At 46.7% G+C, this 26,066-nt stretch overlaps 1 protein-coding gene across 1 annotated transcript in view; it reads left to right on the top strand.

Moving 5' to 3' along the window:
- Positions 1-335: 335 nt before the first annotated feature.
- eno4 (enolase 4) overlaps positions 336-26,066 on the top strand; it is a 130,749-nt gene continuing 105,018 nt past the window's right edge. Inside the window, exons 1-2 of the mRNA XM_070873974.1 lie at positions 336-518; positions 6,707-6,835. Coding sequence (XP_070730075.1) covers positions 336-518; positions 6,707-6,835 — 312 coding nt within the window. The remainder of the gene's footprint in view (positions 519-6,706; positions 6,836-26,066) is intronic.

Raw genomic sequence — 26,066 nt, 5'->3', positions numbered from 1 at the left:
CAGTCCACCGTTTACATGTTGGGGCAAATCTGTCAACATTAGGGTTGGATTGGTTGACGGCTACATTGTGCAGCAGCTCCTCCTGCAATGCATTAATACTATACTTATGTACTTACGTCATGCGCGGCTCGGGCCCGGGCAGGTCGCCTAGCAACGGGAAGGAAGCGGTGGAAGGCGCGAGCGGCGGACCGTTGCTGATCCCGACGGGCAGGAGTTTCTTCTCAGAGAAGCATTTTTCAACCGACAGCGGCCTTTTAAAAAAAAAGCAGAAAAAAACTTCGCCAAAAGATCGCTTCTTTTGTTGCTGTTATAAGGAGATCAAGTAGTTGACGGGGATGTCTCTGGACGGAGTCCTCTCCGGGCCCGGCAACGGCCGCGTTACCAAGGAGGCTCGCGAATTCTACCGGCTCAAGCAGCGCGCCGTCGAGTATTACCGCAGCAACGCCGTGCCGCAGAGAATGCAGCAAGTGCTCAACACAATGTTTTATGACAAACCCGACGATGTGTACGGGCACCTGGTAGGTATTTCAAAGTGCGCCCTGACAATTATCATAGGCAGTCCCTCGGAATCGAGGAAGACTTGCTTCCACTCTAAAAGTGAGTTCTCAGGTGGCAGTACAGTCCAATGGGGGAATTACAGTCTCTGTCACAGGTGGGACAGACAGTGGTTGGAAGAAAGAGTGGGTGAGGAGCCTGGTTTGCCGCGCGCTCCTTCCGCTGCCTGCGCTTGGTTTCCGCATGCTCTCAGCGACGAGACTCGAGGTGCTCAACGCCCTCCCGGATGCTCTTGGGCCAGGGATTCCCAGGTGCCAGTGAGGATGTTGCACTTTATTAAGGAGGTTTTGAAACGTTTCCTCTGCCCACCTGGGGCTCGCTTGCCATGTAAGAGTGAGCACTCTGGACTTTGAATTCAACGATCCGTGTTCAAATTTTGAGGAGGTGGGTGGGGTGGCTTGACCCATCCACCTCCACGGAGGTGTGTGGGGGACCTGACCCATCCACCTCCATGGCACGAACCTGGTATTGCAGTACTTCCAGGAACGGTGCAGTGGCTCTAGGCCTTTTGGCTAAGAGCATTGGCGCAGAGTGATCCTTGGCGTGTGCAAGGTGACCTCTGGCGTTTGTGATTTGACAAAGAATTGGAACGATTGGCTACGAATTTCAAAAAAAAAGAGTAGAGCGCTGGCTTAGGGAGTCTAAAGTGGGGTTGGGGGGGGGGCAAAGATGCAGAATTTCAAATATTTTTTTGTTGTTGTCAGTTGGGCAGCACTCTCTGGCCTCTGAGTCAGAAGGTTTGCGGGTTCAAGTTCCCACTCCAGAGACTTGAGCACACAAAAAAAATTATCTTTTATAGTGTCAGCCGTGGCTCAGTTGGTAGCACACTCGCCTCTGAGTCAGAAGGTTAACAAGAACATAAGAAATAGGAGCAAGAGTAGGCCATATGGCCCCTCAAGCCTGTTCCGCCATTTAATGCGATCATGGCTGATCCAATCATGGACTCAGGTCCACTTCCCTGCCCACTCCCCATAACTCAATTCATTTTCGGTTAAGAAACTGTTTATCTCTGTCTTAAATTTATTCAATGTCCCGGCTTCCACAGCTCTCTGAGGCAGCGAATTCCACAGATTTACAATCTTCTGAGAGAAGAAATTCCTCCTCATCTCAGTTTTAAATGGGCAGCCCCTTACTCTAAGATTATGCCCCCTGGTTCTAGTCTCCCCTATCAGTGGAAACATCCTCTCTGCATCCACCTTGTCAAGCCTTCTCATAATCTTATACATTATGATAAGATCACCTCTCATTCTTCTGAAGTCTAATGTGTAGAGGCCCAACCTCCATTTCAGGGACTTAAGCACATAAATCTAGGCTGGCACTCCAGTGCAGTGCTGAGGGAGTGCTGCACTGTCGGAGGTGATGTCTTTCTGATGAGATGTTAAACTGGAGCCATGTCTTCCCTCTCAAGGGGACTTAAAAAATCCCATGGCACTATTTTGAAGAAGAGCAAGAGAGTTATCCCCGGTGTCCTGGCCAATTTTTATCACTCAATTAACAAAACAAAAAAACAGATTATCTGGTCATAATCACATTGCTGTTTGTGAGAGCACATTGGCTGCCACTGTTTCCTACATTGCAACAGTGACTACACTCCAAAAGTACTTCATTGAATATAAATGCAAGTCTTTCTTTTTCAAAGGTCTCCAAACTAAGTTACTGAGAAATTCATAGGACAAAAAACAGTTTTCCATTTGCCTGATGCCCGGAGCATTGCATCTGCCCTTTTCTGAATCTACTTATGTAAACCTATTTTATATTAAAAAGTGTAGTCTTGTCTATTTTAGAACACATTTAACAGTGAATGGATTGTTAATCCAGAAAATAATGAATTTATGCGAGGTTGGTTACTACATTCACACATTCAGGATCATTAGAGCAGGGGGACACGTTTGTTGAGAGGTCAAATGGGTATGGACATAACACAATGAATACACAATTCATAGGAAATGAAAGACTGAGTTGTTGCTAATTTGACTGAGTGATCAATTTGTGCAGTAGCACACAAGTTTAGACACCATTTGGCAAGAGCCCAGGCTTAATGCAGCCCATCCCTCATTATATGTAGGGCTACTTCTAGAGTTTAACTGGCTAAAAGTGTAGTCCATCAGGTCCTAATATTTGTTGTATCAGGATCACTCTAGCTGTCTGGGTATTGACTTTCAGGGATATCTGGAGCTGTGGGAGAATCCAAGTCCTAACCAACTTCACACAGATAGGTCGACCCTTCCCGGTCCCATTAATGAGTTAGGCTGGCTGCTCAATTGTCAACAGTGCCCTCCTTAGTAGACAGCAAATTTTAAATTATGCACACTTCTTCCAAATGCTGCCTCTCTCATGGTGCACACATTCCTGGGGTACAGATCATTGTTTCTTTTCTCCTGGCAAAAAGAATGTACTTTATATTTAAAAAAAAGTGTAGTCTTGTCGATTTTAGAATACATTTAACAGTTAATAGATTTCTAATCTTGAAAAGAGCAAATTTACGTGAGGTTGGTTACTACATTCACACATTAAGGATCATTAGAGCATACGTTTGTCAAGCGGTCAAAATGGATAAGGTCACAATACACTGAATACACAATTAATGAGATGAGAGACTGTGAGTTGCCAATTTGATTGAATGGTCAATTTGTGCAGTTATATAGCAAGACAACATTATTACTAAAATGTTCTAATTTTTTGTGCTTTATCTTTACTTTGTGAAGGATAAATTTATCATCCTACATTTGGTTTTCATTGCCCATTCAACAGAAAAACACTTTGGGAAAAAAAACAGTAAATTTTAGAACTTAGTTTATTAGCATTCAGTTTAATAACAACTGTGAAATCTATTCATAAAACCACACTTAGGAGTACCCACCACCACCATATCCCATTGACCAGCTCATTGTTGAAGATGGTGTGCAGCACACATTCGATCCCCAGGTTATGCTGCCAACAACACTATTATCTGTCCCATAGATCTGTTGCAGTCCCATAGTTTCCAGTTTCATCTTGGTGTGTGACACACTAGATAACTTGGAAACCTTATGAATATCGATGAAAGCAGCATAAGTGGAGTTCCCCTGACTCTTGGTTATGTTCTACAATCTCCTAGGAAGTCACAATCAGTCCTACACATTCCTCTTGTGAGTGAAATGCAGTCTGTTCCTTTCTGACTGATCTGTTATCCTCCAGAATATCTGATTTGCAGGCCGTGATAATTAAGATGGTCTTTAAGAGCTACTGATATCAGTGAGACTCCTCAGTAGTTTTCATGCTCACTGGAATTCCCCTTCTAATAGGTTGAGAGCAGAACTTCATTTTTCAACACAGAATATGCATGCCTCAAAGAGAATATTATTTGACAGCCTCTGATGGGCAGCTTCAAGGTGAGTTAGTAGTACCTGACAATGTTCTCCAAGACCATTGCTGTCTCCTGGAACCATCTAGAGCAGCTTCTTGGAATTCAATCTGAATACAATGCACATGCCATTTTACTATTATCAGTGCAATGCAGAGTCCACTTCCTTTCGTCACACTGGTTCATTCAGAAGTTCAATCTGTGCTACACACTCCACTGTTTACCTAACATCCATGCAGATATATCTTTACTACAACTTGTTGGGTCAGATGCCAACTCAGTATAACATTTTCCAAAACCTGAAGATGCCTTCACACAACTACTGGAGAGCACAGATTTAGCACTAGACTAGGGGAACGCTTATGATCATGATTGATGACAGACTTGGCGAATGGAACAGCAATTTAAGATAATTTCTGTTTAATTGTGCACTCTGTGGGTAAACACAATCCACCAATCCTGCTTCATCTCCCAAGTAATTCTCCTGGCCTCATAACATTTGCTTTGGCAACTGCTCCATCATAATCTGCTTTGGCAACTGCTCTTTGGGACTTCAGGTACTCCTTCAAAAGCCTCTGTTTTCACCTAACAGCACTCCTTCCCAAATGGAATATGTAGTGGGATACAGGTGACGATGGGGGGAGGGATAAAAACTGACTGTCCCAGCTTGAGTCCCTGATCTGGGTTAAAATAACCAATTTTGGCCTGGGGAAAAAAAGGGGGAAAAAGTCAAGGTTGTACCTCTTGTCACTGTCCAATAACCCTTATTTACATGTACAAATGTGGATTTTGGATGGGGACTATATCCTACCCAGCTGTGATATCTGCTAATGTTTAAAGGCCTGACTGCAGTCACTATGGGCCCAAGTTTCCACACGCTAAAACACGGGCGCCCCTCCGAGCTGGGCGCCCGTTTTTTGCGCCGAAAACGGCGCCGGAAAAAAAATGCGCGATTCTGGAGCGCCCTGCTGCTCCACGTCTGCTTGGTGCGGCGCCCAGGGGGGGCGGAGCCACCACTCGCACCGATTTTGTAAGTGGGAGGGGGCGGGTACCATTTAAATTAGTTTTTTTCCTGCCGGCAACCCTGCGCGTGCACGTTGGAGTGTTCGCGCACGCGCAGTGTGAAGGAAACATTGGCACTCGGCCATTTTTGTAGTTCTTTGTAGCTGTTTAATTTTTGAACATTTTTTAATAAAAGCACATTGCCATCAGCACATCAGCACTGAGGCTTCTCATCGGGAACGGCTTCCTCCTCCCCCCCCCCCCCACGGGAACGAACGGCTGCCTCCTCCCCCCCTCCCCGCAGGAACGAACGGCTGCCTCCTTCCCCCCACCGCGGGAACGAACGACTGCCACTTCCCCCACCCCCCCCCCTTGGGAACGAACGGCTGCCTCCTTCCCCCCACCGCAGGAACGAACGACTGCCACTTCCCCCACCCCCCCCCCTTGGGAACGAACGGCTGCCTCCTCCCCCCCCTCCGCGGGAACGAACGGCTTCCTCAACTTGTGATGCTTCCTGCAGCATTCTCCCTGGCTGAAGCATTTTTACACAGGTAGGAAGATGGTTTATTTAATCTTTTCTTTGCTTATAAATTTTTATTCAGGTTGGATTTATTTGTATAATATTTGTATAAGTATAAATAAGGATTTATTATAGAATTTAGTGACTTCCCTTCCCTCCCCCCCCCCCCCACCTTGTTCTGGATGCCTAATTTGTAACCTGCGCCTGATTTTTTAATGTGTAGACAAGGTATTTTCAGTTCTACAAAAATCTTCACTTGCTCCATTCTAAGTTAGTTTGGAGTACGTTTTCACTGTGGAAACTTTGAAATCAGGCGTCAGTGGCCGGACACGCCCCCTTTTGAAGAAAAAAATTCTGTTCCAAAGTGAAACTGTTCCAACTGACTAGAACTGCAGAAAAAAAAAATGTGGAGAATTGCGATTTCTAAGATAGTCCGTTCTCCACCAGTTGCTCCTAAAAATCAGGCACAAATCATGTGGAAACTTGGGCCCAATAAATGGTAACTTGGGCAAGGTGCTGAAGTTAGTGGAATAGTACCCCAGCCTGAATTGTTGCTGCCAGAAAGAAGGGTAAGGAGAGAAGTGGTTTTGGGCAGGGAACATTACAATACCTATCTGTGAAGATAATTATATCAGTTATGAATCTTGCTGTTCTACCTGGAATGTGATTGCAGATGGTTCTTACTGGAAGTGATAATAATTCTACCTTGATTCCATACACTGCCTAATTTTGGTTTCATAATAACTGCAAATTTAGAACATTATGTACAGCATAATAAGAAATGCTATGTTCATTGCCTTTTATTAAGTAGAAAAAGACGAATAACAAATTCTTGTTTTGTTTATAGAGTACAGTAGTCTCGGGTGGGGGGTGGGGGGAGTGCTTATTCAAAAGCAACTGATCCTATGCCTAACTGCAAAAAATTCTAGTTCATTGCTAACAAAGAAGTACCTCTGACATGATTTGGCTGTTTAACTGTGACAGCACAAATTTTTTTATAATGAAGGGGATCTGGCTGACTTAGGGCCAAATGACCATGGGTCTGATGTTCCTGCAATTCTTGGTTCCTTAGTTTATGGTGTTAAACTAAAAATGTTCAGATTCTTACAAAAATGTATCTCAATTGAAAAGATACATATTTAAATGTTGCAAAATTACCTTTGGTTAATGGAGAGATAATTACATGTATATTGTATCTTTGGTAATTGTGCATGATTTTTAGACTAGCAAAGATTATTCTTTTATGGAACGTATGGAAATTTTACATTGTGTTTTCTTTTTTACAGGCAACTTACTTTGCTAGTTTTGCAAAGCCAGCTGCAATAAGCAGGATTGTTGGAAGAGAAATACTGGCTGCGGAAGGTCAACCAACAGTTGAAGTAGAAGTATTATGTACTATTAAGAATTTTGAAAAGGTTTGAATGGATCTTTTCATATACTGGGGAAGTGTTACCGCCCCCAAGTGCAAAATAATGCGCGGCACTTCCTTTCTGTGGTGGTAGTGGAGCAAACGAGCGGGAGCGGGGCGTGCTGGACACTGGGCTGCATACCGTGCCACATAGCAGGGGCACTTCCATTAATTAAAGGGAAGGGCCCAAGCTGCAAACTCGCAATAGAAAAATGGGCCTACCTGGACCACCGGGGTGGGGATGCCGTGCCAACAGCCCAGCACTCAAGCAGAGTGTCGGGCTGACCGATCGCGACATGGACCCCGCGTTCAAAGCGCCAACGGGACACTCAACAAAATTGGATTAACTTTTTTTCTTAAAAGGCCTACATCTCCTCTTTAACTTGCACCCCGCTACCTATACGTGACCCCTGAAGCTGTCAGTAGACGATACCCAATTTAGGGTCTGGGCGATAATGGGGGGCTGCACAGGGTGATTACGTTGTCATCGCCAGCAGAGTGGGATGCTAAGGTTACTGCCGCCGCTAAACTCCCGCAGGATTTAGCGGGAGCCATTAGTGGGGATGGTAACACTAGCAAGGTGTGAGACTTTACGCCAGGCGCAGAAGCCTTGCCTCTCATGGGAAATTAGGGTTACTAATCCCAAAGAGAAGTAGAGTGCAAAATAATGTACGTCACTTCCTTTCTGGGGTGGTAGTGGGCAAACGTGTGGAGCCGCACGCGCTGGGCACTCAGCCGCATAGCGCTGCGACGTAGCAGGGGCCCGGGCAAATGTTATTTGCATCCTGTTAGGCAACCCCCCCCCCCCGCCCCAGTGGGCGCTAATGGTGTTATGTATACACTAAAGGTTCAAACTGAGTACTGTTTAACTAAGCAAGGTACAACCTTGCTTCTGCTTTATTTAGGCCCAAAGTGCCTGACTCACAAAATGGCTGGCCTTTTATACCAGAGCAGCACCATGTCCGTGCTGCTCAGTGGCCTCCAACAATGACACCATCTGGTGGCTACAAACAGCATGTACATGCATGACAATACCCTCCTCTGAGATCTTATCACAGTCTTTCACAGGTTGAGACGGTCCGGTGCTTTACGCTCCCGGGTTGACCGTCTTAGTTCGATTCCGCCTTCGGTGAATGTGCGGAATCTGTTGTGGCTGGTGGCTGGGTGGCTGACTTGTTGGGGTGGCAGTGGCCATGTCAGGAATTGCATGTCCACTTTTATTGAACAAGTCTGTGATGGAAATTCCGGGTTCACTGATGACCCTTGAGACCACTGAAGGCTGCTTCAGGTTGGTCATCGATGGTTTCTTCGTCCGACTGCTCCGGCTCATTTGTGTGCCTCAGCTTTGATTGATCCATGTGTTTCCTGCAAGTTTGCCCATTCTTGAACTTAATAACAAATACTCTGTTGCCCTCCTTGGTCATGACCATACCAGCGATCCATTTGGGACCCTGACCATAATTCAACACATATACAGGATCATTAACAGAAATCTCGCGTGACACAGTTGCGCGATTGTGATACCCTTATTGACTCTGTCTTCAGTATTCAACATGATTACTTAAATCCAGGTGTAAAAAGAGAAATCTTGGTCTTAAGACCTCTTTTCATCATGAGTTCAGCAGGCAAGACCCCTGTGAGTGTGTGGGGTCTTGTCCTGTAACTCAACAGTATGCAAGACAAGCGGGTCTGCAGTGACCCTTGGGTTACTCTCCTCATGCTTTGTTTGATAATTTGTACTGCACGTTCTGCTTGCCCGTTGGACCCAGGCTTGAACGGTGCTGACCTTACATCTTTTATGCCGTTAAGTTTTACAAACTCCTGAAACTCCTGACTGGTGAAGCACGACCCATTGTTGCTCACCACTATGTCAGGCAGACCATGTGTCGCGAACGTGACATTGAGATTCTCTATGGTTGCCGTGGACGTACTGGATGACATGATTATGCATTCTATCCACTTCAAATAAGCATCCACCACCACTAAAAACATCTTACCCAGGAAGGGACCTGCAAAATCTACATGGAACCTGGACCAAGGTTTGGATGGCCATGACCACACACTCAGCGGCGATTCCGCTGGTGCATTGCTGAGCTGCATGCAGGTGTTGCACTGATGCACGCATGCTTCCAGCTCAGAATCAATTCCTAGCCACCATACGTGGGACCTGGCGATGGCCTTCATCATCACTATACCAGGATGTGTGCTGTGTAACTCACATACCAACTTCTCTCTCCCTTTCTTAGGCATTACAACTTGATTGCCTCACAATATGCAATCTGCTTGAATAGACAGTTCGTCCTTGCGACGAATGTACAGTTTGGCCTCCTCGCACATTAGCTTAGGTACGGCAGACCAATCCCCTTTGAGGATGCAACCCTTTACCACCGATAATATCGGGGCCTGGCTGGTCCAGGTCTTAACTTGTTGAGCCGTGACATGGGTACCTTCACTCTCAAAAGCATCCATGATTAACATTAAATCCGCCGGTTGTGGCGTTTCCATCTCCGGCTCAAAGCATCGGCACAATTCTCTGTGCCAGGTCTGTGACGAATGACATAATCATAGGCAAGTAATGTCAGTGCCCACCTTTGGATGCGGGATGAAGCGGTGGTATTGATACCTTTGCTCTCGGAAAACAACGAAATGAGCGGCTTGTGATCAGTCTCTAATTCAAACCTCAAACCGAACAGGTATTGATGCATCTTTTTAACACTACACACACGCTAAAGCTTCTTTTTCTGCCATATTGTCGGCTCGTTCTGCTTTAGACAAACGTTTGGATGCATACGCGACAGGTTGAAGTTTCTCCGACTCATTGGCTTGTTGTAACACGTAACCAATTCCATATGACGATGCGTCACAGGCCAAAACTAAATGTTTACATGGGTCATAATGTACCAGCAGCTTGTTCGAGCAAAACAGATTGGTGGCTTTCTCGAAAGCTCTGTCTTGCAATGCGCCCCACACCCAATTGTTGCCTTTTCTCAATAGCATGTGCAGTGGTTCAAGTAAGGTGCTTAATTTAGGTAGGAAGTTACCAAAGTAGTTGAGTAGACCCAGAAACGAACGTAGCTCCGTCATGTTCTGCGGCTTGGGTGCATTCTTGATGGCTTTGGTTTTCATGTCAGTAGGTCTGATGCCATCGGCGGCGATTTTCCTCCCGAGGAATTTGACCTCCGGTGCCATGAAGACGCACTTCGATCGTTTAAGTCTGAATCCCACTCTGTCCAAATGCAGGTTGTTCAGATGTTCCTTGGAGTCACGACCAGTGATCAGGATGTCATCTTGGAACACAACAGATCTGGGAACGGACTTCAGTAGACTTTCCATATTCCTCTGGAATATTGCTGCAGCCGAGTGAATTCCAAACGGGCACCTGTGGTAAATAAACAGTCCTTTGTGCATGTTAATGCACGTAAGTCTCTTCAACGTCTCGACCAACTCCTGCGTCATATAGGCCGACGTCAAGTCCAGTTTTGTGAACGACTTCCCTCTGGCTAGTGTCGCAAACAAGTCATCAGCCTTTGGTAATGGGTACTGATCTTGTTTCGAAACCCTGTTGACCGTAGCCTTGTAGTCTTCACAGATTCTGACTGTGCCATCACTTTTCAGCACAGGAACAATGGGGCTGGCCCATTCATTAAATTCGACCGGTGATATGATCCCTTCACGCTGGATTCTGTCCAGTTCAATTTCGACCTTCTCCCTCATCATATACGGCACTGCCCGAGCTTTATGATGGACGGGTCTTGCATCTGAGTCCATGTGGATCTGCACCTTGGCTCCCGTGAAGTTGCCGATACCCGGTTCGAACAGCGAAGGGAACTTGCTCAATACTTGGGCACATGTATCTTCCTCCGATGGCAACACCTTTATGTCGTTCCAGTCGCATCTGATTTTCTCCAACCAGCTCTTGCCGAGCAGCGTTGGGCCATTGCCTGGAACAATCCACAGCGGTAACTCATGAACCGCACCATTATCCGACACATTAATTTGTGCACTGCCAATCACCTTTATCAGTTCTTTGGTGTACGTGGGAAGCTTGGCGTTAACAGGGCTCAGCCTTGGCCTCACAGTCTTAGTATCCCACAGCTTATTAAATGCCCTCTCATTCATGATCGATTGACTCGCCCCTGTGTCCAGTTCCATCGATACCGGTATCCCGTTAAACTTCACATTAATCAAAATTGGTTTACTCTTGGTTATGAAAGAATACAGTCCATACACTTCCTCCTCTGGCATCTCTGATTGCGTATCCGGATCCACGCTAGTCTGACTCTCATCCTCCACATGGTGTGTTGCAGCTCGCTTGCTCATCTGCGGACACTTCCGCTGGAGATGCCCCACTCTCAGACAGCCTTTGCAACTAAATTGCTTAAATTGGCACTGCTGGTGCCGATGATTTCCCCCACAACGCCAAAACAGAGAAGTCGGATACATTCCTGCTGGCGGACTTTGGGCAACCATAGGTTTCATGAACGTAGCTGGATAGGCTCTGCCATGTGCCGCGCTGCCGAATCATTCACGAACGCAGCCGGAATGGGCCCTGCCATATGCCGCTCTGCCGAACGCCGAATCAATCGCATTTACAGTATTTACCGAGGTTCGGTTCTTCACCGATATTTGCTTTAAACTCCTGTCCTCGTCATACATGATTGAGCGATCTGGATGGCCCTTTTTAAATCCAACTCCTCCACCGCCAGAAGTTTGCGCAAGATCACCTCGTGGTTGATATCGATAACAAAGAAGTCCTGCAGCATGTCTGCCAACATCGTCCCGAACTTGCACAGTCCCGCTAGACGCCTCAGGTCGGCAACGAATTCCGCCCTCCGTTTGAACGTGTGTATAAAATCTGTATCACGAGATGATGATGCCGTTGTCTGGCTTGAGGTGCTCCCGTACCAATGTACACAACTCCTCGTACGTTTTCTCTGTTGGATCACTAGGCATGAGTAGATTCTTTATCAAACTGTAGATCTTTGAACCGCATACAGTGAGGAACACGGCCTGGTGCCGACCTGCATCGTCGACCCCGTTCATTTTGCAAATAAAGGTTCTTGTTTTCTCATTGCCAAATGTTATGTATGCAATAAAGGTTCAAACTGAGTACTGTTTAACTAAGCAAGGTACAACCTTGCTTCTGCTTTATTTAGGCCGAAAGTGCCTGACTCACAAAATGGCTGGCCTTTTATACCAGAGCAGCACCATGTGCGTGCTGCTCAGTGGCCTCCAACAATGACACCATCTGGTGGCTACAAACAGCATGTACATACATGACAAACGGGAGGCGCAAATGACCCGGATTTCTAGGTCTGTGATTTCGACATTTTTCAGTTATGATTGTTGATGTTCATCGGTGTTTAGTAATAAGTTTTTTGTAAAGTACGCTATGTTTATATTCTATATTAAGTATTACAGGGCCCAAGTTTCGGGTGGAGTTGCTCCTATTTTTTGGAGTAACTAGTTTGGAGTATCTTAGAAATCATAATTCTCAGCATTTAGTTTGCTCCAGTTCTAGTGAGTTTGTTTAGTTTCGTTTTAGTTCAGTTTTTTTTCCAAAATGGGATGTTACCAGCCACTTACGCCTGTTTTGCAAGTATAGGCACCGATAAGTTACTCCAAACTAACTTAGAACGGAGTAAGTGTCGACTTTTGTACGCTCAGAAAAACCTTGCCTATACTTTAGAATTAGGCACAGGTAAGTCAGAGTTAACGGGGTGGGGGGGGGAAGGGAAGTTAGAGGGAAGTTAGGGGATTTTCCACAGCATTAAACACTTGACTTTTAAAAATAAAGAACCATCATCAATAATAAATGATAAATAAATAAATCAATAAATAAAAAATAAAAAATCATTCAATAAATCAATAAATAAAATATAAAAAGATCCTACTTCACCTAGCCGTTTGGGAGCACCGGGAGCCCAGCCAGGGCTAGAGGCTGCGTGCTGCAGGCTGGAAATCAGCACTCTGCCCGTTCCAGGAGCCCATTCGGCCAGGGCTAGGGGCTGCATGCTGCAGGCTCGAAATCGGCACTCTGCAGGAACCCATTCGGCATGGCTAGGGGCTTCGTGCTGCAGGCTGGAAATCGGCATTCTGCCTGCTCTAGGAGCCCATTCAGTCAGTGCTAGGGGCTGCGTGCATCGATGCCCTCCCGCACAGCCAGCCAGCAGCACGCACACAGAGAATCTGGGGGCCACGAGCTACTGCGCTCGCGCGCAGCTGCCGGCACTCTTTTTGGCCCAGGGCTGTAGCTCCCCCTGCCCCGCTGTTGTGCTGCGTCGCGCTGACTGCTGAACAGGCCAGCTGCTCTCGGAGAATCACGAGGTAAGTTTTTGGCGCGCTTTTCATTCCACACTATAGGCGGGCCTCTCGGAGGTGCGTCGTTCTAGTGGATGTTGGAAACTTGGGCCCATAATACTTTGATATTGGGCTCCCTTGATCGTCTAGCAGGAAAGCATCTTTCTCTGAGCCTTGTAGACCAGGATGATTCAGGTTCAATCCCCAACCTTTACTGTGTTAGATGATCACACCTGAGCCACAGCATGCCTGGGTTAAAGAGGGGGGAAATGGCCAATGTTCTCATTTCTGATCATTACACAGTAAGACATACTGGAATGCATGTGGATAGATGGCAGTTAAGGATAGGATCTGTCCTCTACATTTGAATAGAACTCTCAAGCCTTGCACATAAATAATGGCACTTGGGTGAGGGCAACTGGCACTAGTGAGGGGATCAACATTTGCAGGAGTCGGGGGAATGGGAGAAAAATGGAAAAGAAAGCAAGGAAAAAGAATTGAAAAATTATGATATTGCCATAACCGGTGCTTTCTTACACCCAATATTGCAAAGTGTAAGGGAAATTCAAGAGGCTGGAATTTTACCGGTGCTGAGAGGACGGGATTGGAAGTGGGTCAGCTGTAAAATTTGGAATGATTGACAGCGGATCGGGACCCCGCTGTCAACCTGCCACCACGCTGGTCTTCCAGGTGTCAGGTCTGTCAGCGCTGAACAGAACCGACACCAAGCGGCGGGAAAAGGCAATTTAGATTATTCACCTTTAGATTTTAAGAGTTCGCCAATGGCTTACCCGCTGCTTGGAGATCACATCAGATAAGGAGATGGGGTGTTGTGTCAGAATGGGATGATTTCTTAATTTGACAGCTGCAAATGGTCTATAAAAGCTCCCGGAGGGTTGGACGCCCGAACATCGCTGGAGGGTTGGAGGCCCGAACATCACCGGCGACGTCCTGGCCTTCATCCCACCGGCGACTTCCTGGCCTTCAATCCACCAACGATGTTCTAGCCTCTCCCTGGCCGCTGGCCCCACTCAACAGTGGAGTCTCTGTCGAGCACGTGGTGTGCACAATGGCTGTGGTCACTCTGACCTATTTGACCTCTTCCACAAAGTGGATCTCTGACCATCCCAATGCCTGCCCTCAGTGAGGCTTCGGTTTTCTCACCACCTCACCGAAGGGCGCTGCTCAGTGCCGAGCTTATGGCTCGCATCCTGCCGCAGGCAACTAGGCTCCTACAGCAGCGCCTGGTCTCCAGTAGTCTTGGACCCCCTTGCCACTGGACCAAGACCTTGCTCTGCTAAGCCCGTGTGGTAACTGGTGTGCAATGGCCATCCTGCGTTAAAAGAACTCACGCACAAGCATCTTCCATCCTTTAAAATGAAGTTCGGGACCTGGAACGTCAGGACCCTCATGAACAACTCCAACAGCAACAGACCGGAACAGCGCACCGCCATCATTGCCCGGGAACTTAGACACTTCAATGTCTACATCGGCGTCCTAACGAGACCCGGTGGGCAGGGGAAGGCGAGCTCAAAGAACAAGGTGGCAGTTACACCTTCTTCTGGAAAGACATACCAGAGGAAGAACACTGCCTCCACGGAGTCAGCTTTGCCATGAAGAACGAGCTGGTCGACTGCCTCTGAGACTCCCCGTGCAGGATTAGCGAACGTCTCATGACTCTCCGACTCACCCTATCCCGGAACCAGTGCGCCACAGTTATCAGTGTTTATGCCCCAACACTTGACACAACAGATGAGGCCAAAGAGGGATTTTACTTCAGCCTCAAACAATTGCTGTCCCGCATCCCTATGGACGACAAACTGATCCTCCTCAGCGACTTCAACGCCAGAGTCGGTAATGACACAGACCTCTGGAGAGGCGTGATCGGCAGAGAGGGGATAGGGAAAACCAACTCCAGCGATACCCTGCTCCTGACAAAATGCCTAGAACACGACCTTGTCATCACCAACACTTTGTTCCGCCAGAGGGACAAGTACAAGGCATCGTAGCAACACCCTCGCTCCAAGCATTGGCACCTGCTCGACTACATCATCATTCGAGCAAGGGATCACAAGGCATGCGTATCACCCGCACCATGACAGGATTCGATGATTGCTGGACGGACCACCGCCGAATCCGTTCCATCGTCAACATCAATATAGCCCCAAAGCGACGACAGCAACAGAAACAGTGCCGCAGAAAAATCAACGCCGGGGCACTCAAAGACCCAGCTAAGAGAGCCCTATACAGCCAGCACCTTACTGCTAACCTGACAACCCTTGATGACCCCAAGACGCAGAGTGCTCACAGCGCTTGGTCTGCCCTCCAGGCCACCATAAGCAGTGCCTGCGAAAAGACACTCGGTCTCTCAACCAGGAAACACCAGGAATGGTTTGATGAGAATGACCAGGAGATCCAAGAGCTAATAAACCGCAAGCGCAGAGCATTTCTGAATCTAAAACAACAACCCAACTCGGGAGCAGCAATGCAGCTTTACAAACGGCTTAAGGCCAATGTCCAACAAAAAACTCGCGACCTGAAGAATAGATGGTGGGTGGAGAAAGCACAGGATATTCAGCAGCTGGCTGACAGCCATAATGTGCGAGGATTCTTCACCACGGTCAAGTCCACCTACGGCCCAAGCACCCAAGGCCCCACCCCACTGCTGGCCAAGAATGGGCAGACACTCATCAAGGACACCGAGGCAGTCAGGACCTGCTGGATGGAGCACTTCGAAGATCTTAATCAAGACTCCGCCTTTGACACGAGTGTCCTCGACTCTATCCCGTCGCATGCTACCTGCCACCATCTCAGCAAAACCCCAGCCCTGCACAATGTAGAAAAGGCCATCCGTCAGCTCAAGAACAACAAGGCATCGGGAACGGTGGAATCTCTTCTGAGGCACTAAAGTAGGGCGGAGAGGCACTATTGGCACGATTGCATGACGTCATTCTCTCTCATCTGGAAGGAGGAGAGCATGCCGGTAGATCTCAGAGATGCAGTAATCGTGACCATCTTTAAAAAAGGGGACAAGTCCGACTGCGGCAACTACAGAGGAATCTCCCTGTTGTTAGCCTCTGGGAAAGTCATTGCTAGAATCCTCCTCAACCGTCTTCTCCCTGTGGCTGAGAAGCTCCTCCCGGAGTCACAGTGCGGATTCTGTCCGCTACGGGGTACAACGGACATGATCTTTACGGCGCGACAACTGCAAGAGAAATGCAGGGAACAGGACCAACCCTTGTACATAGTCTTCTTTGACCTTATAAAGACCTTTGGCACTGTTAACCGCGAGGGACTATCGAGCGTCCTCCTCCATTTCGGCTGCCCCAAAAGTTTGTTGCCATTCTCCGCCTGCTCCACGATGACATGCAGGCAGTGATCCTGACCAACAGATCCACCACAGACCCAATCAACGCCCCGACTGGGGTCAAGCAGGGCTGCATCATCGCGCCAACCCTCTTCTCGATCTTCCTCGCTGCAATGCTCCACCTCACACTCAACAAGCTCCCCACTGGAGTGGAAATAAACTATAGAACCAGTGGGAACCTGTTCAATCTTCGTCGCCTCCAGGCCAGATCCAAGACCGTCCTATCCTCTGTTGTCGAACTACAATAAGCGGATGACGTTTGCGTCTGCGTGCATTCAGAGGCTGAACTCAAGTCATCGTCAACATCTTCACCGAGACAAACGAAGGTATGGGCCTTACACTAAACATCTGTAAGACAGAGGTCCTCCACCAACCTGACCCCGCCACACAGCACTGCCCCCCAGTCATCCAGATCCACAGCACGGCCCTGGACAACGTGGACCACTTTCCATACCTCAGGAGCCTATTATCAGCAAGGGCAGACATCAACAACGAGGTTCAACACCGCCTCCAGTGTGCCAGGGCAGCCTTCGGCCACCTGAAGAGAGTGTTAGAAGATCAGGCCTTCAAATCTGGCACCAAGTTTATGGTCTACAGGGCTGTAGTGATACCCGCCCTCCTGTATGGCTCAGAGACGTAGACCATATACAGTAGACACTTCAAATCATTGGAGGAATACCACCAACGATGTCTCGGCAAGATCCTGCAAATCCCCTGGCAGGACAGATGCACCAACGTCAATGTTCTCGATCAGGCCAACATCCCCAGCTTCGAAGCACTGACTACACTCGACCAGCTCCGTTGGGCAGGCCACATTGTTCGCATGCCCGACACAAGACTACCAAAGAAAGCGCTCTACTCTGAACTCCTACACGGCAAGCAAGCCCCAGGTGGGCAGAGGAAACGTTTCAAGGATACCCTCAAAGCCTCCTCGATTAAGTGCAACATCTCCACCGACACCTGGGAGTCCCTGACAAAGGACTGCCCTAAGTAGAGGAAGGGCATCTGGGAGGGCGCTGAGCACCTCCAATCTCGTCGCCGAGAGCATACAGAAAATAAGCGTAGGCAGTGGAAGGAGCGCCCCACCCATCCTTTTGTTAGATCTCTTAATTTCCAATGAATACGAACTCCAATTGTAGTTTTAATGTCACTTTATTTTGGCAGCAGTAACAAGCTCTTGGCTTTAAGCCAGGTCTTTGTCCTTCTGGGACCACATGGTCAAAATGGCTGTCTTTATACCGGGTTCAATTTACAGAAAAGAACTCGCCTTCTTTGACCTTATTGGCTCAATTAATAGTCTTTTAACCTTTTAATTGGCTCGCTACCCAAGGTCCTAAAATGTCAAGTTGATTGATGACTTAATGCAACATGCTGAACTGCACGTGGCAGCTTTAACTTGGGGGTCTGTGAATTTTCACAGCCTGTCTAAATGCAGCCTGTTTGAATTCTCTGTCAATCCCCCCTTTGATTCTTTCATAAACTGAATCATAAAACCTCAGGTATCACTGGTTAAACATGCTACAAAATAATTTCCTTCTAAAATTTGTTGATGTGTTTCGCCACATGTCCAGACTAGTAGCTTCCACACAAATTTACACCAACCCGAGTTCCATCGTGGCCACAATGGAAGTCTGGTTTTAGTAGGTTAATTAACCTTATTCCAATTACTCCAAATCAATATCTTAGTTCAACCAGTAAACAACCTTCCCTTAAGCATAACATACCCCTGTGCCATGTACAGATGGTCTGCTGGGACCTGCAAGGTGTCTCACCTGCGGGACAGCAGCTACAGCCGCCTGGTTGCAACAACATTTAATCAACATAAATAAACAATATAAAAGTAAAATAATTACAACGACTAGAATTAAACCTTCCACCAATGAAGTTCCTATTGAACCTAGCCATTCAGTGGCTCCGCTCCACAAAGTGAATGATGGGGGTTGCTTAAGTTTTTCTCCCTCCTTTTGGATATGCTCCACTAAGTGGGTAATTTCTTCAGAGCTATCTGGGATATATGTGCAACACTCAGTTCCGAGTAGGGCGCAAGTACCTCCCTTTTCAGCCAGGATGTAATCAAGGGCCAGTCTATTCTGTAGGGCTACTATGCGGATTGCTACCATTTCTGCATTGATTTTAACTAGGGCCTCTGAGGTATCATTGGGTACCCATTCCACAATGGATGCCATGTTAATGGATTCCCTTGCCAGTCTGGCGGTCCCATACCTGGGGATCAGAATGGCAAAGAACCTCTCTGTTTCAGTGATAGTTCTCTTAGGATGGTGTAAATGTTCCGACAGTGACTTTATATGATACATATAAGGCACAATGTAGGCTAAATAGCAGGATCCCGTCCAATTCTGGGGCAGCCAAGGGTAGGCCTTGTGGCCACACACCCAATAGGTGCCATTATAGGCAATGAATGTTATCTGTTTCTTTATCAGCAACACTCCGGGGCCTGTCCAGGCTTTTCCATCTACTTTATTCAGAATCCCCGTTATGTTAAAAATTCCCACATCGGCCTAGTTTGGACGGTTCCGTGGCTTGATTATATTATAATTCCGGGAGCAGTTATTATACCCCATATTTTGGCCTCCTTTGATGTTTCTAATCAGACAGACCGATTCCCCCGGTCTTCCTATTCCCGTTGTATTAGTGATAACAAAAAATGGGGGCCGTTTGGAATTATTGTAGCATGGTTGGCATCCCCCTTCAAAGGTAGTCAGATTGTAACCTGCTGACTTCCATTTATGTGCCCAGTTTTCCGTATCCTGAAATGCCTTGCCTGTTTTGTTTTGATTAATTATCCACTCAGCCATTTCTGAGATATTCAAGGGAACTGGCCTCAAGGGAATCCCTCCCTTTGAGTGAATAGGAATATGCGCACATACCCAACAACTAGAAATGTTATCTTGTTTGGCATAAATGTATGACATATATAAAAAGGTATTTACATGTAATTCCCTTGATACTCTACTATTTCCCTTTGGTGCAGAGGGTCAGCTAGTAAGAAGTAGGCCTATGCCTAGAATACCTACAGTCAGTAATACAGTAAATTTATACATTTTGGCAAAAAGTAATTGTCCTTATTAGATTTCAGCTTCAGTTACGGGTGCCCGCTTAACGTGTGAAGCGTGGATCCAGGCTTTCTTTCCTTGGACTTTAACTGCTGCCTGGGTGGCCAATAACACTTGATAAGGTCCCTCCCACTTGGCACCCAAAGGTTCTTTTCACATACACCCAGACTCCCAGGATCATGTCGTGTCCTCCTTCGGGTGGATTACCCCAAGCTGCCGATACCTGTCGGGGAACAGAACTAATAGCATTGTTATCATAGTGTCAGAACTTAACCAAAGTGTCACTCATTAAGTGAACATCAGCTTTCTGTAAATCGATAGTCCCTGGCAGCGACATGGGTCTTCCTGTTATAATTTCAAATGGGCTTAGACCTGCAGTTCTGTTCGGGGTTGCCCTAATGCTACATAGCACTATTGGTAGTGCCTGGGGCCATGGTGTTCCTTCTTGTGATATTTGGCAAGCCGTTGTTTCAGAGTTCGATTCATTCGTTCTACTTGTCCTGATGATTGTGGATGATAAGGACAGTGTAAATCCCACGTAATGTTCAGTAACCTACAGACTTCTTGGCAGACAGCACCTGTGAAGTGTGTTCCCTGATCTGAGTCAATGCTACTCGGGACTCCCCCCTCGGGGAATGTAATCCTTACACAAGACCTTTGCAGTATGATTGGCTCTGGCTCTTTTAGTTGGGACAGCCTCTACCCATCTAGAGAATCTGTCGACCATGACAAGTATGTTAGTGTATCCTTGGCATGAAGAAAGAGATATATAATCAACCTGCAGATGCTGGAATGGTCCGACAGGGGCAGGGGGCCTCAGTTGGGGCATTACCGTGATGGATCCAGAATTATTTTTCTGGCAGACCACACAGCGGTCTACTACCAGCTGGGCATGTTTTTTAAATCCCCGACCCCACCAGCTTTTCTGGAACCGTGCCGTCATCTGTTGTGAGGCCAAGTGTCCCCACGAGTGGATCTGTTGGGCTAAAAAAGGCATAAGCGCTTGTGGCGCGACTGGCTTGTCGATAACTCTTTGTCTCCAGACACCATCTTCACATAGCTTAATTCCTGCCACAATCCATGTCCATTTTTCCTCTCTGGAGCACTCGCCTTGCATTGTTTGAAGGTCTCGTGTCAGAGTCCTGAGTGCTTTCAATCTGCACATCTGTGTTGGTTCTTCTGGGGGAACGCCCTGTGAGGCGGCATCTTTAGCTGCCTGGTCGGCTAGGGCATTTCCCTGTGCTTCTGTGGTATTTTCCTTGGTATGGGCCTTACGCTTCAGGATGGACACTTCCTGAGGTAATTGTATGGCCTCTAGTAAGTCTCGGACTTCTTTTTCATTTCGGATAGGTGTACCAGCAGCAGTGAGGAATCCTCTTTTCCGCCATAACAGACCAAAGTCGTGAGCGACTCCAAAAGCATAACGCGAATCTGTGTAGACATTAGCTGTCTGTCCTTCTGCTATTCGACATGCTTCTGACAGGGCCCGTAACTCAGCCTGTTGTGCTGACGTTCCTGAGGGTAAACATCCTTTTGCCACTACCTCATATAAGGTTGTAACTGCCCATCCTGCTTTTCTGGTACCATTGTCAACAAAGGAGGAACCATCTGTAAACAGGATGAGGTCTGGGTTGTGCAGAGGCTCCTCTGCTGCTAAGGCTGCTTCTTCTGTTTCTTTTAAAATCTCCACGCAGTCATGCTCTTCACATTCTCCCCCCTCTTGCTCCCTCAATTCTGACATTGGGAGCATAGTTGCGGGATTAACCAGGCTGGCCCGGACGATATGGAGATTAGGAGCTTCCAAAACTGCTGTCCAGCGGGTCCATCTAGCTGCCGTCACTGGAGACATTCTATTCATAGACAGCAAAGCGTATACGGTGTGGGGACACTTGACAATCAGCTTTTGGTCGAGGACTTGACCCGCAGTGAATATTACCGCTCAACATGTAGCTTCCATGGCTCTTAGGCAACTTCCCCATACGAGGGCTACCGCATCCAGTTTTGCTGAATAATAGCCAATAGGTCTTTGCCGATCCCCATGTTCGTGTGTCAGTATAGCTGTCATGTATCCTTCTTTCTCATGGACAAACAGGATAAATGGCTTACCACTGTCGGGGATTCCCAGAGCCGGTGCCAAACACAAAGCCTTTTTCAAACTCAGGAAGGTCTCTTGCTGTTCCTTAGTGAGGGTGATGGCTTCTTTAGAGGCACGTTTCCCCTTTAAAATATAATTCAATGGCTGAGCAAGGTGTGTGAAGGAGTCAATCCAATTTCTGCTAAAGTTACACAATCCCAAAAAAGACCTTAGTTCCTGAATAGTGGTGGGTTTTTTAGCAGCCCGAATGGCTGCAGTTCTATCCTGGGTCAGTTCTCTCTTTCCTTGTGAAATCTTTTGTCCCAGGTATACAACCTCTTCTTGGGATATTTGTGCTTTGTCGATGCTGGCTTTATGTCCTTTCAGCCAAAGGTGGTCCAGCAAAGCTCGTAAATCTTGTTCATGCTGTTCTTCTGTGTTTGAAGCGAGCAAGATATCGTCTACATATTGGATGACTGTGGATGACAGGCGAGGTAATTCTCGCAAATGGCTTTGTAAAGCCATGTGGAATACCGTAGGGCTGTTGTGGAAACCCTGCGGTAACCGGGTCCAAGTATACTGTTGTCCTTGGACCGTGAAAGCAAACCACTGATGAACCTCCGGTGCCAGAGGCACCGACCAAAATCCGTTGGCCATATCTATAACCGAGAAATATTTATGTTCCGGTTTGAGGGCATTAAAAATGATGGAGGGATCTGCGACCAAAGGAGCTTTTTGATCAATACACTGGTTAGCTTTCCTATAATCGACAGTCAAACGCCAAGTCACATTAGATTTCTGTACCAGTCACACGGGGCTATTGGAGGAGCTATGCATTTTAATAAGCACCCCTTGTTTCTCCAATTGCTGAATAACCGGTAAGATTCCCGCGATGGCAGTTGGACTGATGGGATACTGTTTAGTGCATGGAGGCTTGGTCCCGGTAAATGACGCAGGCTCCATCTGGAGTAGGCCACAATCGTTCTTATCTTTCGCCCATATCGGGTGTTCCTTCAATTCTTCTTTCTTCAAAGTTCTAATTGACCATGTCACCCGACCATTCTCGAAATGCAACGATGAATCTATTTGGATTAGAACGTCCATTCCAAAAGGGGTTGATCTATTGGGCCTATCCAGACCGGCATGGTTAGTTCATGTGGACCCAGCCCTATAAGTACCGGTGTTGTCCTTTTAATTTCCATTTTATGGCCCCCAACTTCATAGGCTGTACGTGCCCTACCATCCAACGGCAAAAAGTCTCCATATTGTAGGGGTAAGCATGTTAATTCCGCCCCTGTGTCTAAAAGACAGTCCACATCCTTATCGCCCACCCTCACAGTTATATATAGCCCATCTCCCCTTTGTTGTATTAGTGCGAGGAATGGGGCCAGGGTGGGCTCTAATCGTTTTTTGCTATCCCAAGTAATTCCTTCAGTTGTTGTATTGTCAGTTGCTTAAATGCTTCTATGAGGTCATTATCTTGTGACAAACCTGGTTTGCTGGCTGAATTGTATCCCTCGCTGCGTCCTCTTCCCCGGCCACGACCTTTCTGTTTTGCCCTGTACGTCTTGGCCCAGTGACCTTCTTTCCCACAATAATGAAATTTTCCGGGTAATTTTCCCAATGACTGTTTATCGGAATCCTGGGATTTTAGCTCCCATATCCCGATCTAATTGCTTACATCGATCCACCAATGCTGCAAAGGTAGTTCTTCTACCTTCCCAGTCCGGTAACACTACCTTAAGCATTTTGGACAGTTCTGGCTTTAGACCTGCCACGAAAGCTGCTTTCAGGGGTCCAAACACTTGTTCATCCATTTCCTCATCCGTATTATTCATACCCGAATGTTCTAGCCACGTGCATCTAAACCGCTCGTCATACTCCAGGACCTCCTCTGTTCCTTTCTGTTGGCAGGCTGCAATTTTTCCCCAGTCTGTCTAAGCTGGACTGAAGGCTTGCAGCCAGTGTTTAATTGCCTCCCACCCTGCATTTAATTCTTGCTCATCCTGCTCCAAAGCTTCTTCTACCTTGTCGTGCAATTTTCTTCCCTGTGTTTTTGGCATCATTATGGTCAAAATTTGCACTCCATCCCAGGGATGAAGTTGATATATATTTCTTAAGCGGTCCAATTGGTCCCATGTTTTCACTCCTCCTTTCTTTGGATTGGGCAATTCCTTGGACCATTTATCAATTTTCTCTGGGTCTGCCGGATCATGAAATAAGTATTCTGCATACACCCTTTTCCTCGTTTTTTTGGTTCCGCCCTCATCCGCAGTCTCTTCTGATTTGACTACAACTCGTCTTTTTTTAAATGGGGCAAAGCGCACCCCTAATTCTTCATCCTCCGACCCTGTATCGTCAGAGGATTCAGAAACCGTATCTATTCCTCGGTCGTGTCTTCGGGTTTGCGCTTTTAATTTATCCAAACATGGGTACCCTGGGAATTAACCGATACATTTTCCTTTTCCTATTACTGTCTCTTGACCTAATGATTTTTTCCATTCTTTAATTTCACCTTTAAGATCTTTAACTTCCGCTTTTGACTTTTCAAGTTCAAGTTTTTTCTGTCGGAGCTGTTCACAAACAGCTTGCAATTGGTCCTTTGTACTGGTCAGTTCTCGATCATATTGGGAACGCATTATAATTTCATTCCGCTTTCGGTTCTTTCCCATAACGGCTAGGGACCATCTAGTTCGCTCTTTATTTTTCATACGGGTCATTTTTCCCCAGACCCTTTTAATCTCGTCCAAGGACCATTGTCCTTTGGAGGTTCCGTACTTTTGTTCGATCTTAATACAGGTTTTAGATAAGTTGAATTGTTGCTCTATGTATTCTTTCAACTGTTCGAGGACTTCATCTATCGAAACCTCAGGTAGTGCTTGCCCACCTTTAACAGTTGTAGGCAATTCTTTGCTCTTATCTCCTGCTGCCATAATACTGATTTCTTTACTGGGGTCTCGAGTCGTAGGCTTTCCAGCCGATAAGTGGATCGGTGATTAATTAACTAACACACAACCGAAGTTAGACGTCTATGGGATCTCGAGCCGACTACCAACCGGAGGGTTCACAAACCGGAGGCTTTCGGAATCGCGTAGAAGGAGAGGCGAATTTAGACTTTTGACTGAGGACTTTTATAAAGAGGAGTCCTTACCTCAGTATGTAGGTCTGATGTCCAAAATTCAGTTTCTTTCCTCAGCGATCCTGTTCGTGACGCCAAAATTGTTAGATCTCTTAATTTCCAATGAAATACGAACTCCGATTGTAGTTTTAATGTCACTTTATTTTGGCAGCAGTAACAAGCTCTTGGCTTTAAGCCAGGTCTTTGTCCTTCTGGGACCACATGGTCAAAATGGCTGTATTTATACCGGGTTTAATTTACAGAAAAGAACTCGCCTTCTTTGACCTTATTGGCTCAATTAATAGTCTTTTAACCTTTTAATTGGCTCGCTACCCAAGGTCCTAAAATGTCAAGTTGATTGATGACTTAATGCAACATGCTGAACTGCACGTAGCAGCTTTGACTTGGGGTCTGTGAATTTTCACAGCCTGTCTAAATGCAGCCTGTTTGAATTCTCTATCACTTTCCTCCAATGACTGTCCGTCTCACCTGTTACAGAGACTGTAGTGCCCGTATTGGACTGTTCCGTCATCTGAGAACTCACTTTTAGAGTGGAAGCAAATCTTCCTCGATGATGATGATGATAATGATAAAAGCTCCCATTCCATAGGTGTTTACTTTCCAAGGCTAAAAGCTGTTGCTAACTGCATTTGGAAGACAGATTGAGATTTATGCAGCTTACAAGTGTTTGGAGCAAACTCTCTATCACCTCATTAGAACAACCTCTCGCATCATTGATGGATCACTTCTGTCACCTCAACCTCACCTGTCATCTATTCCATCAGCATCGGTGCCTTTGAAAAAATCTCACCTTGGTCCTCAAAATACCACCACGATCAGCCCCAACACCAGCATCATCAGGCACACCAACGACAACAATACCAACCTTCTCCACAATCAATTGTTGCATCACAGGACACAGGACATCAGCTCCCGAGCACATTGCTGCCTGGGAGGCCAGGGATGGCCTCATCATGGCTAGATTTACTTCACTTGACGCTGTTCACCCTGGCTGCAACATGAAGCGCCAGGTTGGCACCACCCCACACCAACACTATAAAGTGTCCCTATAATATCTAAGTCATTCTTTTCACACTCATCATTATTGCGGGCATCAGTCTCATGTCTCACCATTCACTGCAACTCACTAAACTTCCAAAGGTGCACACAAATCTGTTCAAGAAGGCAAAGTGTTGTAAATAAAGAGTTCAATGTTTGACAACACATCAACAGAAAATTTACATGAACATTGGCTAAAAGACCCAAGTGCCTATCCTTGTGTATTGTTAGTTGGTATGATTGGAC

Source organism: Pristiophorus japonicus, chromosome 3, assembly GCF_044704955.1.
Source record: "Pristiophorus japonicus isolate sPriJap1 chromosome 3, sPriJap1.hap1, whole genome shotgun sequence".
In the NCBI taxonomy this organism is placed as follows: domain Eukaryota; kingdom Metazoa; phylum Chordata; class Chondrichthyes; family Pristiophoridae; genus Pristiophorus; species Pristiophorus japonicus.
The sequence above is the reverse complement of the archived record's forward strand: the minus strand, read 5'-3'. Positions and strand labels throughout refer to the sequence as shown.